The sequence below is a fragment of the Ixodes scapularis genome, unplaced genomic scaffold (genome assembly GCF_016920785.2).
Source record: "Ixodes scapularis isolate PalLabHiFi unplaced genomic scaffold, ASM1692078v2 PGA_scaffold13__105_contigs__length_92229423, whole genome shotgun sequence".
Taxonomy (NCBI): Eukaryota; Metazoa; Arthropoda; class Arachnida; order Ixodida; family Ixodidae; genus Ixodes; species Ixodes scapularis.
In genome coordinates this window covers 85,704,688-85,719,557 of record NW_024609839.1, presented here as the reverse complement: position 1 = coordinate 85,719,557, position 14,870 = coordinate 85,704,688, and the positions used below count along the sequence as shown (strand labels likewise).

Genomic DNA, 14,870 nt, shown 5'->3' with positions numbered 1-14,870 from the left:
CCGAGCTTGCTGCCATCTGGCTTGCCGTACAAGAAATTTTCAAGCACGCGGAGCCACACCACTTTGTCATCTTCTCCGACTCCCAAGCAGCTCTGAAGCAACTCACGAACCTGGAAAGAGCATCTCCGCTAGCTCGCACTATAGCCTACCTAGTGCAGAAGGCAGCTGTCGAAGGTGCATCCACCCAGTTTCAGTGGATCCCTTCCCACGTTGGCATTCAGGGAAATGAGACTGCGGATTCTCTCGCACGGGCTGCTCATGCGGATGTCACACCAACAATCTCCGTACATCCATATAATTCGTCAAACAGCCTTATTCAAAAAGCCATTCAGAAACTTCACCCTGACCCTGAAACTGCGGCTGGAACACCGCCGTACACAATTCCCAAGAAAAGCTTCAGCAGGCTGGAACAAGCTCTACTTCATCGGATAAGGGTAGGCTGCGCCCGAACCGCTTCTCGACTGCATCTCATCAAACGCCTGTCATCCCCAGCCTGCAGTGCCTGTGGTGCCACGGAGGACATCGAACACATTCTCTGGCATTGCAGAGCGGTGAGCAACCACCGAGAAACACTTGTGACCACCCTCAAACAGCTTAACATTCCTGCTGGCAACACCAAGTCACTCCTGTTCCCCACCGGTTCGCGGCTTTCGAGAACAAAAGCTTTAAGAGCACTGCTTGACTATTTAAAATCCGCAGGCTATAGCAGCCTGTAATACGTCAGGAAAGGACCAAGATCACAATTAGCCACGCAATTCGTTTAATATTGTATCACAGTGTAAATAGTGTATCATAGTGTATTATAGTGTATCATAGTGTTTGTTGCGCCACCTCTCCTTCAACCACTCTTGGTTCCCCCTATTCCCCTAGCAAGGCGAGAAAGCTGACCCCACCACTGGGAGACTAACCTTTCGCCTTGCTTCTACCCCCTTTTCACTTTACAATAAACTACTACTACTACTACTACTGGATGATGAAGTTTCCGTGGTCCGCCAAGCTCAAGAGCAACCTGCAGCAGACGCGTCTGTCTGTCACGTCCACCACCGCTGCAAGGGCACCACTGGGATCGCGGTCGGTGACAACAGAACACATTTGTGACACCATCAGGCGGAAATCGAGGGTTCACTTTTAGGACGCGGGGTAAGCACACCAGTCGGAGACCCGTTCCAGGCACCACACTATAAGACTATCCTGGTGACGTGACTGATGGTTGCATAAAACCGGGATCATCGTTTTCATTTTAATGCAATTAAATGCAAAGGTGCAAGCGAGCTGGACAAGAATGACGAAAATAATCCCCGGAGAAGGGGAACAAGAGCTGTGTTTGGAGATTTGTGTTTGTTCTTTTTCCCTCTTGTTCCATCTTCTCCAGGGATTATTTTCGTCATTCTTCTCTAGCTCGCTTGCACCTTTGCATTTAATTGCATTATAATTATAACCTTAAAGTGCAAGCTTCACCCTTGTTGGTGTTAGACTGGTGGCAGCTGATAAAACCCGTTTGCTCTACTGACGTCTAACCCCTGGTTAGCTCAGTTGGTAGAGCGCTCCAGCTGTAATGGAGAGGTCCCGGGTTCGATACCCGGACCAAACGGATTTTTTCGGTCGCGCACCAGTCACCTAGCTTGGAGATTTGTGTTTGTCCTCTGTCCCTCTTGCTCCCCTTCTCCAGGGATTATTTTCGTCATCATCGTTTTCGACGTTACCGTGCGCTTGATCCCCGCACTTTGACTCCCACAGAGAGCGATCTCGCCGAGTGTTCGTCACATTTTGCTCCTCTCGATCAAGGGTCTCCGGATTATTTTTCTATAAAACCTTTACTCAAAGCGTGTGTGTGGTGGACGAGGAACACTGCATCCGTACAGCTCAAATCAACTGTAATCAGGGGCCACGTCACCCGCAATCTTGGGGAGCAATCAGGATCCCTGCAATTGGGAGGCTCACGAGTGCGCGAACTGTGTCCAAATGCTCAAGCGCCTTGTTGGTTGGCGCATTGTACTGACAGTAATTGCAACTACTGTGCCTTCCGGTTACTGCTGGAGGATTCAACAGTTTTAAGAGGCTTTTCAACGCTAACGGTCTTTAAGTTGCACAAGCCGCAAGACACGAACATGTAGATATTAACGTTGTTGGAAAAAGAAATTTTAGAGACAGAAAAAAAAAAATACTTTACATATTTAGATTTCATCTCCCAAGTTGTGCACGTACAAAGGTGCACGGAGGTAAGACCATGCTTTCATGAAAAATATTTTCTAAGGTCACGCGTTCGCACGCGCGTCTCGCAAAAAGCCGCACAGAACTTCCAGAGGCGACATCACTTTGGCAGCGGCTACTGTTTTGCCTGTGTTACTTTCAGTTTTCCAAGTTTTGCTGAGTGCTGGTGGCTCCTACCGAAAAGCTGCGGGCCTTCGGATCTGCTCTCGCTACTCAAAGTGGCAAATCACCCCCACGAATCACTCACCGTCATCGCCCTATGCCACCCACCAATCATCTTCCAACGCGTCGCCAGCGACACCGCCGTCTGAGCTAAAAAGAGCTCTTCGGAGACACGGACCATCACTCTGGCGGCGGCAGCGGTGTCAATAGTACACAGTCTTCTAACGCCTTGCCTGTCTTACTTTAAGGTGGGTCTTACCTTTGATTTTAAAAGTGCACTGATTTATCGCTGTTGCTGCTGCCAAACATCAGTTTATTTTGAATCGTTTCTTGCTTTGTTGTGTTTCCCGACGATGTAGGAGGAAGATTATGTTTGTTCAAAATGTCGGACTAAGATCGGCAGTGATGAAAATACCTTGACGTGTTCATAATGCGACTGTTCCTACCACTTGGGCGATTGCTCTGGGGTAACCGAGACAATGTACAGGGTGTCACAAAAGAAAATTTACACGGTCTTTTTTACCGCAAAAATAAACTAAGCATCGCCGAACGCTCATTCTCCGCTCAAAGGTAGAGCTAGAGGTCACAACAAGAAGCCAAAGTTTCAGCCCAATCCGATAACTTAATCAAAAGTTATCAGTGATTTTCTGAAACTTTCAATGGGAAAATGGCGGCCGATGGAGTTTTCAAACACATGGGGCTCTATGGCACCAGAAACCGAAAACGGGCAGAAATGGGCTCCATTTTCCCATTGAAATTTTCAGGAAATCACTTATAACTTTTGATTAAGTTATCGGATCGGTCTGAAACTTTGGCATCTGGTTGTGACCTCTAGCTCTACCTTTGGGCGGAGAATGAGCGTTCGGCGATGCCTAGTTTATTTTTGCGGTAAAAAAGACCGTGTAAATTTTCTTTTGTGACACCCTGTATACATTTAAAGGGGACGGTTACAATAAGCCTTGGCGGTGCCCACGCTGCAAACCTGGAAAATAAAAAAAAAAGGGGGGGGGGCAGAGAAAACTAAACCTGATATTAATGTAGCGAGATTACTTGCGGATATTAACCGTAAGCTTGGAACCCCTGAAAACGACCGTTAATAACATCGAAAAAAAATATTCAAGAGGTGTCTGACAAGTACGATGACGTCCTCAAAAACTAAGTTCAACATGACAAAGAAATTAAAGAGTTGCGAAAACGCATTACGCTGCCGAAGAAGAGAGCCCGGCTAAGAAATCGAGCGACGGCAAAATGAAGTCAGCGATCTTGAGTGGCAATCAAGGAAACTAAAGATAGAGGTTCAAGGCATTATCAAAACTGAAAATGAAAAATTGCTCGATAAGGTCGGTAAGTAGCGTCCAGATTGAAACTTCTACCCCTAACAGTTAATTACGTGGTTATTGTACAGAAACTACCTGCGAAACCCCATATGGTGCCGCACAATATCGTCCGCTTCGCCAGGCAAAAAAAAAAAAAAAAGACTGCAGAAACAAAAGTTGCCGGGAATCAAGCTTGATGTGTTCATTGATAAAATATGACTAAAAAAAGAAAACAGGGCACTCTTTTGGCTGGCAAAAGAAAGGGCTAAAGGGGATGGCATCGCACTGGGAGTATCTTAGTACGAAGGCAAGATGATAACCGAGCGATTGTAGTAAGGAGCGAGTATGACCTGTCCCGTCTTAGTAGGTAGAACGGTCGTTCTTTCCTTCTTTGTTTCATAAAGTGTGCTCTCTCTGTGTCGAGACAACATCCCATTGCTGCCTAACGAACCACCAATATGAAGTCTTGAAAAAGAAAGTGGTCCCTTAATTAAACTTGAGGATCTCGTTTTCTTCCTCAAGTTTAATTATCTCTACCAACCCGCTCGTGCTGTCCTTATTAAGTGGTTCCCATTTTATTTGTTTTCATTTAAATGCGCGGTCAGCGTTAAATATTAAAAAAAAAACTGACCTTGAACTTTTTTTTTTATCAGTTTGGTGCTCTTTTTGATGTTAACCGAGACATGGTACACTGATAATTTTGGTGTCTTTCGTTTATACCGTCCTAGCTATGACACTTACTTTTTAAATCGTACTTCAAAGCGCGGCGGAGGACTGGCTCTCCTGATAAAAGAAGGCAAAAACTGTGATCTTCCGAGTGACTATACTTTTGTCACTTGTCACGGAAGATAGTAAAACATTCTTTGCAAAAATAAAGGTAATTTTTGTTGTTGTTTACCGCATTACAGAATTTTTTTCGAATTTTTCGAAACTTTTCTGTCCTTCATAAACGAAGGTCACTATAACGTCATTTGCGGTGGTGACTTTATTATAAATATGTTTTCCGACAGTGCCACTAAAAGGGAAATGGAGAGCCTTCTTCCTTGAATGGATATGTAAATACCATCGCCAATCTCACTAGGATTACCATGCACTCAACAACCCCTTTGGATTTATTTATAACAAATTTCCAAGTAGATCGAGTGAAAAGTGGGGTGATTAGTTGTGACCTGATCAGTGACCATCTTCTATTTTCTTTTTTTTTTTTTGTGAGTGCAATATAATCTATGTAGAAAGATGATAAAACGCCAATCTATAATTTTCCAAAATATAGAAATCATTAGCCTCGATGCCTTTAGATGGGACATTGCAGCTAAAAATTGGGACACCCTTCTGTTGCAACGTACTGCCGACAATGCTTATAACAAATTTCTAGAAGTTCTTAAATTGTAGTGATAGTACTTTACGTATAAATCTATAAAAATGTCCAAAAAGATTCGAAAGTCATGGATAACCCGCCCTGTGCCTTGTTCAAAACATTTCGTTTGAAGGATGCACTATATAAACGATTCCTAATTAAATCCGCGATCCAAACGCTCTTCTGAACTTTTAAGTCCTATCGAAAAAAACCTAAATAAATAACTAAAAAGTGGAACAATAAAGTTATTATTCCCGCCTTTTTCCTGCAGCAAACGGCCGCACAGATATTATGTGGAACCATCTAGGTTCGTTGGTTAAGGGTGCTCCTGTATCAAACGCCATTGAAACGTTGCCGCATAAAGCTGTTCGTTTAACCGGTGAAGACTTGGCAAATGTGTTTGATGACCACTTTGTAAATATAGCTGGTAGTGTTGATGATTCTAACTCTCGCAAATATATTCAAAGGAGAAACTGCAATTTCATTTTTTAGAGCGAATTATCAGCTCAGAAATCAGTAATGTGGTAATGCAACTAAAGAATAGCGCATGTTGCGATGCTGATGGTATACAAGTTCGTCCAATTAAATATGTCATCGACATAATCGCTCCAGATTGAACGCACATTCTTAATCTCTTTTTCGAAGCGGGTGTATTTCCTAGACGAATGAAAATAGCAAAAGTTGCTGTTTTGTACAATAACGGCGATTATAATGAGCTAGGCATTATAGGCCCATTTCTATATTGCCCGTTTTTTTTTCTAAAGGCTTAGAGAAATTAATATATCACTGTTTAGTAAACTTTCCAAATAAACATGTTCTTATAACCTCTTCTCAATCTAGTTTCAGAAAGAATTGCACTACTGAAACAGCATTTATTAATAATACAAAAAAACATTTAAAAAAAAGTTCTGGAAAAAAAAAATCGGTATTTATGGCATATATGTTTTCTGACTAACGAATGTTTCAGTGCGGCTTGAAACATATCGAGTCGTAAAGTGTGAGCTTCACCGTAGCACTTAGATTGCCGCTGTGGTTGACACTTCTACAGCGACCGTCTGCTCTTCTCCTCAAAACGCATGTTAAAGGGATGACTTCATCGGGGAGGGACGATGACTGTAGCGCGGTCCGTGGGGCCGCCCGCGTAGCGGTGCGCCCCGGGCGTTTCCCCCAAAAGGTGCCGTCGGTGTACAGCCAAGGGCGAACGACTTGCCACACGGTGACATCAGCCGCAGACGCCGTGACGCAACGCCGCTTCGACGACCCAAACAGAGGAACCGACGCGAAGACGGCGCGGCTTCTTGGCCCGATCCTGGCAAGCAACTCGTCGAACGAAATGACGTTTGCATATTGTACGGCGCCACGCCCGTCTCCTACATCAAACCAAAACATCATGTCGTAACGACGAGATGTCTCGGTGGTCCTCTCGTGAGTCCTATCTGAGACGCAACGACAAAGATGATCGATTGCCAGTGACAAGTTCGATGTAAACTCCCTCGATACTTCTTTCACAAATAACAACTAGAGTCCCTAGATTATAGCTTTCTAGAAGTAGCGACATTCTTTGAAGCGCCGACTGCGTGACGGTGCAGGTTCTAGGAAGCGAATGGCGGCACACAGCAGAGGGCTGAACTGAATGCCGCCATTTTGTTCCAGCGGAATATGTTTTGTCATTTGTATTGGTTGTCGTTGCATGTAAAAGAAGTATCAAGAGACTTTAGTAACGACAACCAATACAAATGACGAAGCACATGCCGCTGGAACAAGATGGCGACATTCAGTTCAAACTTCTGCCGTGCGCCGCCATTCGCTTCCTCAAGCCTGCACCGTCACGCAGTCGGCGCTTCAAAGAATGTCGCTACTTGTAGAAAGCTCTCATCTAGGGACTTTAGTTCGACGGGGTGTGGAAAAAACTATACCAAAGTGTGCTGCGATGGACAGCGGTAGCTGGTGCATCGTGGAAAGGCATGTTGAAGGAGATTTTTCTTCAGCCAATGCGCTGTATAATGTTTGCAATGTGTTTGTCTCCCGGTGTTGTAGGCGTTATCGAAAAAAAAGTAACGAAATACATCGTTACTTGCAAATAGAGTTTTCGCAGACCGCGCTGCCCCCTCCGCTAAGCGCTCCCCAACGAAGTTGCTACTGCGCCTGCGCGCCGATAGCTTTGACTGTGTTCTCGCTATCGCAGCGGGTTGCGGAGGGCCTTGCGGGACGGCGAAAACGATCTACGAAAACTCCCTAATAAAAGGAACGCGTTACCGACCTACGTGACCTCAGTATAAAAGGAACGCGTCACCGTTAAAAAGTAACGGACGTTATTCTTGCGTTACTTCTTTGAAGTTACAAATATGCAACACCGCCATATTTCAAGAAACGTTATGTTCATCCAGAAACTGAACATCATTACCTTATCTCTGTTTCTTTTACGGTTCCACCTAAATACCCCCAAGAAAAGCGCAAAAGAAACGCAAATATATATATATATATATATATATATGGCCTAGGGCCTGGAAACACACAAAAAAAATTGAAGTGTAATTTTTTTTTTAATCTTTGGAAGTATATATGTAGAGAGTAACGTAACTATGTTACCCGTTACTGTTTAGAAAACGTAATGAGCACGTTACAATGTTACCGAAAAAAGTAAGTAACACCGTTACTTGTAACGCGTTACCGACACCACTGTTTATTTGCTTTCAGTTCGAATTGATGTGGGAGACATGTGTGAGATGTATGTTTCGGTGGAACGATTACGCTCTATGTTGCACGTGTTGTAAAAAAAACAACACCGATGTGTGTGCGTGTGTGTGGGGGGGAGTTTTGCTACGCTTTTCTAGAACGGGGGCGGCCGGGATTGTGCGCGCGAGCTGTTCCGTGGAGGCACGCAGAGCGTACGAGAACGTGAAGGGAACTTGGGCGGCGGCAGCAGGGAGGCGAGAGAGCGTGTACGCACTGCGCGACCGCGAGGGTATTTCGCAACGGCGGCTGCCGGAGGGGGGAGGGAAAGGGGGGGAGGAGGAGAGGGAGGAGGAGCGAGAGAGAGAGCCTTGTCGTGTGTGGCGAACGACTGAAAAAAGGAGAGCAGTGCCTCTGCTGTAGAATAGGGTTTTTCGCTTGTACATAAGCTTTTTCTTTGTGTGTGTCGAGAGGGGCATTAACATTTACTGTTGTAAAAGCACGGTGGAAGCGTGTAATCATCGCGTTCCTAAATCAACACCGTCAAAGTTGACAGCCTGATTTTTCACTTATTTCCATTCATGTAAGTAGAATGCGTCATACTCAAGACGGCATAGTCAGCGTTTGGCCAGTCGCCAACAAGGTGAAGATTGTTAACGCGCACCTTTGGTTTATCCTCCGTCTCAAGTACCCATCGAGTCGAAGAAGGTCTATTGATGTGGGTGAGGTAGTTTAGCGCTTGCAAAGAACCAAGGAACATCTGCCGGTGGCAAGTGCTCCGAAGTTCTCCACACAGCAATCGCACTAAGCTACACGACGAAAGGTAGCCAGCATGCGTGCTGGAGGACCCGCCACTTTACTAACAGTAATGGTAACAGTGGTAATAAATAACGCAGCGAATATACGCTTTGCGTGAAAATGGCGCAAGTCAGTGTTGCGTTGTTTAAAGGTAAGCTGAAACACTTCCTTAAAAAGAATGAGATAGAGGTTGATTCTAGCGTATTTTTGTCCCGCGAATCTGAATATCACGTTCGTTTTCCCCGAAGATGTAACTAAACGCTAGACTACACGAAAAACCTCCGACCAGTCGTTCGGTCATACCAGGATCTTTCGGCCGCAAAGCGCGTGTCGCTTGTCCGGGCAGCGCGTGGAATAGACCTTTTCATTTCATTTCATTTATTTCGACTCAGGAGAGACGGGGGTGCGGCAGAAAGGCCGAAGGCTCATACGAGATGGCCTGCAACACCCAAACTATAGATATAAAAAAAAAGGGGGGGGGGGGTAGATAAACAATAACAACAACAACACTACGCACAGTCGGAAACGGGAAGAAACGCGAACAGCAGGCTGACGGCCCCCAGCGCCACGCCGAAGCCCGGGACCCGCCGAGCTAGGGCCGAACACATCCTACTCGAATGTGCCCGACCCCAGCCCGGCGCGCTCCAAGCCCCAGCGCAGCGCCGGCGGCGCCCCGAGAACCGTCGACCGGCCGCCCGCGCCCATCCCGCCCCGACTGTACCTATAGACCTTTTCCACAGGGGCGCCGCCATCTTGAATTGTCGTCACTTCCAGTATGGGCGAAAACATTGTTTCGCCGTCGCCACGCCAATAGAATGCATTTAAGAGAACAGCGTAACCGTCACCCATTTTCGTTTTGGCTCCCCTCTATTTTTTTGCTAGTTACAGGTTGAAACGTTTTATTATTTTGTCGTCGCCCATACTGGAAGTGACGACAATTCAAGATGGCGGCGCCCCTGTGGAAAATGTCTATACAACAAGGATTATGACAGCGAGTGGCGGAGATGACTGGTCACCTTTCGATGGAAGAGTTCCATTTCTTCGCGTGACGTGGCTAAATTACCCAAGCCATCCCAAGCCCAAGAAGTTACACGCGCTGCGCGTACTGCCTTCAGCAGCAGTAACTGTTCTAAAGTAAAACTTCAACACAAATGGCACTTTGCACGCGCGTTCATCAACGTCTTAATTTGGTTGTTTACTTCGAATGCGTATAAGGCGAACGTGGAGCGCGTGGATTTACGGTCCCAACACGCTTTTTGATGCTTGAAAAATTTAGCAAAAGGTTCATTGCAAGCTTGACGGGTATATTTCCCCGCACTGACACCAGTAGTGACGTCTCTTTCTGACTTGTTTGAAAACAGCGAGAGTGCCCGTGCATAGCTTTAATAGGCGCTGAAGATCTGCGAAAGCGGAGATTGCGAAACCTCCCTTTATGACGTCACGCTCCGGGAAGGAGGGGCTTCAGCGGTACTCTGAAAATGAGTTCCTGCAGCCTCCGTGCACCAAATTGAAAAAAAAAAAATCTCGACATTCGTAATCCTGGATGCCAAAAAAGGACGATTTGAGTGTTTTTACTCAAATACAGAATCGCTTCAGTTCCCATTTAAACGAAAGACCGAACGACACTGTTGCAGGTCACTTTTATTTGTTCTTAATTCAATCAAAGACGGCCAATGGTAAGCCATTAAACACACCTTCGGCCTTATTTAGCGTTTTTTCATGGGGCTTCTTTGTCTGGTCGCGCAGTATATTTACGGTGGTCCAAGTCAATCGACCTCTTCCTTCTCACCTCGGGAAAAAGCTAGTGAAACACGCTACCTTAATTCTTGTCTGTTTGTCTTCAATGTCCCTCTTTCCTTATCGTAAAATAGAAACCAACACGCTCAACCATCTACATTGTCACCTCGAACGCCATTGTTTCGGTATGCCGCAGTGTTACCGAGTTAAGTGAACAAATGATACGGCGATTGCATATATCAGACCTGCATCCTTCTCCGCGAGTGGTTTCTTGACGAAACTACGTGCGTGGTCTTGTATTAAGCGATCTGACCCTGAGAACAGCAACTGCGGTGGAGGTCTGTTGCCAGTTGGTAAAGCCGCAGAAAACACGAATCCAGAAATCGGGACCTTAATGGCTGCCCTCCAGTGACTACTCCTCAGGGACAAAGAATGCATGTCTGTTCTCAGTCGAGTCCACGGTGTGGTCGAGTCTCACGTCACCACGCAGGCAGGTGCATGGGTGGCGGTTACAAGGTCATCGACCCCCTTGGACTCCGAGCACACGTGCACTGCACACCGCACTGGGATTACAGCTTTCCCTGGCGAGGTGACCATTTGCTTTTCAAAGTGCGTTGGAGACTATACACCGTCGCAATATTTACAAGTCTTCAGCCCAGCGTGCGATCGCCTCAGCCCATCACGCGCATGCTCGACGCTTCTGAAAGCGAGCAAATCACGCGCCATACGCACGAGCACTGCAAATGGAACCGCTAGCCCTTCTTTGGAAAGGCCCAGCGGCGTAGACTGTCCATTTTCCCGGGGGAGGGGGGGGGGGGGGGGGTACTGCTGCGCGTTACCTTTTCGACAGAACTGGAGATTGAAGCTAACGAAATCACGCTGGTATTCCATTTCCCATGTATTTTGTCAATAAAGGCAACGTGACCGTTATTTTGTTTACATGCCGCTACGAAGCTCGTTACATGGCAGGTAAACGGCGTCTCGGTGAGGATCATGGCCCAGATGTTCGGCCTTCCGCACGTGCTCCTTGCAATTTGTTGGTGCTTCGGCCGCGCCTGCACGCTCGAAGCCTACGAGTCGCCGAAGTACTGTCGAAGGCAGGAAGCTCGTGCTAGAGGCGGGACAACCGAAAGATCTCCCTGCCGTTCTCATTCTGTCATTGACCATAGTGGCCGATCTGTGTTTGCACCTTAACATAGAGAAAAGTGAACACATCCAAAGACCCATGCGGACATCACGCGCCGGAGGTGATGGGCCGAGTTTTGCACTAGAACTTTCGTAATGCGTTTTCCCCAGCGTCACGCCAGAACACGGGACTTCGTAGTGCTCTTTCTGAACGGCCACTTCAAAGATACCCCTGAGCGACAAAATAACCACCCATTTACCGAACACCGGTCACTATGCTTCGTCTCTCGTTCCACTTGTAAAGGCCACATGCATGAACTTCGCTGGCTTGATGGCGCATCGCTTGCACGAGCGCTCGTGCAGCAGGAGCACCAATCGAAGATACATGCATGCGATCGTGTCCTTGGCAGTTGGTGAGGTGAAGTGATAAAGGGAACAACGAGTGATCTGCCATCAACACACACTCGGCAAAACAAGTATGGATATTCTGAATAGTGTTCGTCAATGTCTACGCTAAAGGCTCAAATATGAAAAATTTTTCTGATTGCATTATGTGTTCACAAAGCTTGTGCACGCGCCATTCCAGCGCTTTCTGCTGAGGTCAGAATTGGAACCAGCGGTTCCTCTCTTCCTCCATACATTAGGCGACTCGGAGACAGCAGACGGGGCCATCACGTAGAAAGTGTCGGAAGGTGTTTCCACCTTGGACAAGATCAACCGGAAACATCTCCGCGTGTCGACCGCACACGATCGCCGTGCCAGCCGCATCAGACCAGCGTGACCTTCGGGCCGCAGTGTGGACCAACGGCCGTGCGAGGCCCAGGGAGGCTCACCTTTTTGGGCGGCTTCCTGGCTAGGCCCCGCCATGCATCCGTGCACGTCCCGACCCCTGGAAGCTGGCCGCCGGCCGGTTCACGCGTCCGATGAGGTGCATCTCCACTAGGCCTAACCGAACCACCCACGGCCACCACCCGACCAGCAGCGCGTTCACACCGGAGTCGCCCGAGTATCCAGCGAGCGGGGCCCGAACTCCAGGAGCACTCCCCCGAGGCCTTGGAACGACGGTTCAGACGGCGAGAGATCTTGCTGCAGCAGCAGGAGCAACAGAAGCGCGATCGGCCAGGGGGACACAGTTCGGGTTCTTCGCTGCCCGTTGGATGCACGCGAGGCCGTGGAAAGCGATGCAATATTCAAATTTGCGGGGAAAGGCTGCAACTGCGCTGATATGGCGGAGGAAGCCTCCGATCCCTGCCGACGGACCGCGGGCCGCCAACCGAAATAGACGAGGCGGCACCGACGTAAGGGGTTAAAAATAAAGCGCCGGCGCGGGTCGCGCTCGCATGGGCCGGTGTGCGCTTACTCGCTCACCCCCCTTTCGTCACGGGGCACGTCTTGGCTCCCCGGTCTTGACAGCCTGTTTTGCCAACGCGGCGCCGACACACCAAGAACCCGCCGCTTTTTGCCCCGGGGCCCGGCGCCTGGTTTTGCGCTGGTGCTGCAAGTCGCGTTCGGCTAACCCCTCGGATTTGCGAAGTGATCGAGGCTCAGAGTCGAGTGCTGCGAATCAGGAAGTTTCGGCCAAGTGAGCCGCCAGTGCACGCCAGGTCCTCAAATCTGCCGTTTGTTGTTTCCGCTTCGCTCCGCGATGGACGGCGCCAAAGAGGATCGTGCTGTCTCGTACCCTGCTTGCCCCGCAGCGCGTTGAGGGACCTGTAAGTGGCGCGAAATCCTATTTCGCAATCAGCATTGCAGAATTATTACAAAGAGAGAATGTAATTGCACGCAGTTTCTCCAGGCACCGAGGCCGTGAGTCGTATAGTCAAAGGTTCACATATTCACGACGAAATGGAACGTCTCGATTTCCGAGCGACAGAAGCTTGACACATAACAGGTGAATCGGATCGCCTTCAGAATTAGGCAAATGCTAGAGAGTCTTTGCTTTGTCTTCAGTGCCTTTAGTGATCGAGTTTGTCATTGATTGATGATATGTTTTGCCTCTGTGATCAAGTGCAGCGACCGCCATTTGTTTGAAATAAAAGGGAACATGCCACCCATGGTCACGCCCATTTGATCAAGATGGCGCTGTTCATGCGTCTGATTGTTTCCGCTCTTCCAGAGTCACTACCAAGAAAAATCAATGAAAGCTCTCCGATTTTTAAATAAATCGCTCCCGCCTCTGCTTCTGAAATAAGATGAAAGAATCAAACTAATGACTTTTGGATAATGTTCCAGAATGGTAAACTAGTTTAAACTGCATCTCTATTATTATATATTACCTAACTTTATAGTCAATGCACAAGACGTGCATATAGTAATTTCAAAATTTGCACCAACATACGAAAATACGTCTTCCTTGTGCAGCCGATTTACTGCCTTTGGAGCGCCGATCGACTCCTGTTGGGTACAGGGTGTTCTTTTTTTTTTTCTCTCTCTCTTTTAAGCTTACCATTTTTGTTCGAAAATAAACCGTGAAAGCTACACTTATCCGGTTTGTGCAGAGGAGTTATGCGGCTAGGGGGACATAGTATAGAGGAATAATTGTAACGATCAGTCGGCTAATTAAGTGTAATTTGTTAATTAAATTTTTATTTCGTAAAATAGGCTTATGGTTCCAATTAGAAGCTCGCTGAGCGTCTTCGAAAACCACTAAATCCACTCTATTTAGAAACATAACAGGGTCAGCATTTTACGTTTTCGGTTTCTTAACGGAGCGAATCTCTGCGCCCGAGGTCCTGCTCCCCGGTGGTTGCGGTGCGAAGCCATGCCCCTCGCCTCCCTCGTAGGATGGAGCGCACGGGTGTTGCGCGCCTCAGCCACTGGGGAGCAGGACCGCAACCTATAGAAACGCGCCGGAACTGAGCGTTTTTACAGCCGACCCACATAGGACGTAATCTCGACGAATTTACGCGCGTTTCAGCGGGCGTAAACACAGCATTTGGTGGGCGATTTTTTCACAGAATGGAAGAGGGGATGGTCGGCCAAACCACACGCGGCGCTTTTCGTCAACGTTTCCTCGGCGTTTGGTGCAGTGTAGCCCGATTCGCGTTTTTCATGAAAGGAGGCGAAACAAAAATAACTCAACCGCAAAAGCCTTATTTGCTAACGCCTGTTTTATAAATGTTCCTTGCAATCGCAAGTTGCCAACGAGTCCCGGCAGGAGGACGGCCGAGATCTCTGCTCAAAACCCTTCCTTTTATGATTTTTTTTTACATCGCCCGCGACATAGATGGTATTTTCTGTCTCAGTCGTTCATCGGTCGTTTCGAGGAGATATTCGCGACTCCAGCGACCTATAGGGGGCGCCACCACCAAGCAAACATGGCGGCTGAGTCCAGGTCGCGTCGGCTCGGCCGGGCCGCCTGAACAGGTGGCGCGTTCAATTTAACAAATTTTCTTTTGTTTAATGCCTAATTTTACAGGTATTTGAACTGAGACGGTTAAGTGTAGCCGGTGCACGTAAACTTGCAGAGCATAGTTTTATTTTCCCGGTGT

The 14,870-nt window shown here is 47.6% G+C and overlaps 1 protein-coding gene across 1 annotated transcript in view; it reads right to left on the bottom strand.

Moving 5' to 3' along the window:
- Nucleotides 1-12,729, bottom strand: part of LOC8023435 (rho GTPase-activating protein 6) — a 61,481-nt gene extending 48,752 nt beyond the window's left edge. Inside the window, exon 1 of the mRNA XM_029991336.4 lies at nt 12,213-12,729. Coding sequence (XP_029847196.2) covers nt 12,213-12,246 — 34 coding nt within the window. The 5' untranslated portion in view covers nt 12,247-12,729. The remainder of the gene's footprint in view (nt 1-12,212) is intronic.
- Nucleotides 12,730-14,870: the final 2,141 nt, after the last annotated feature.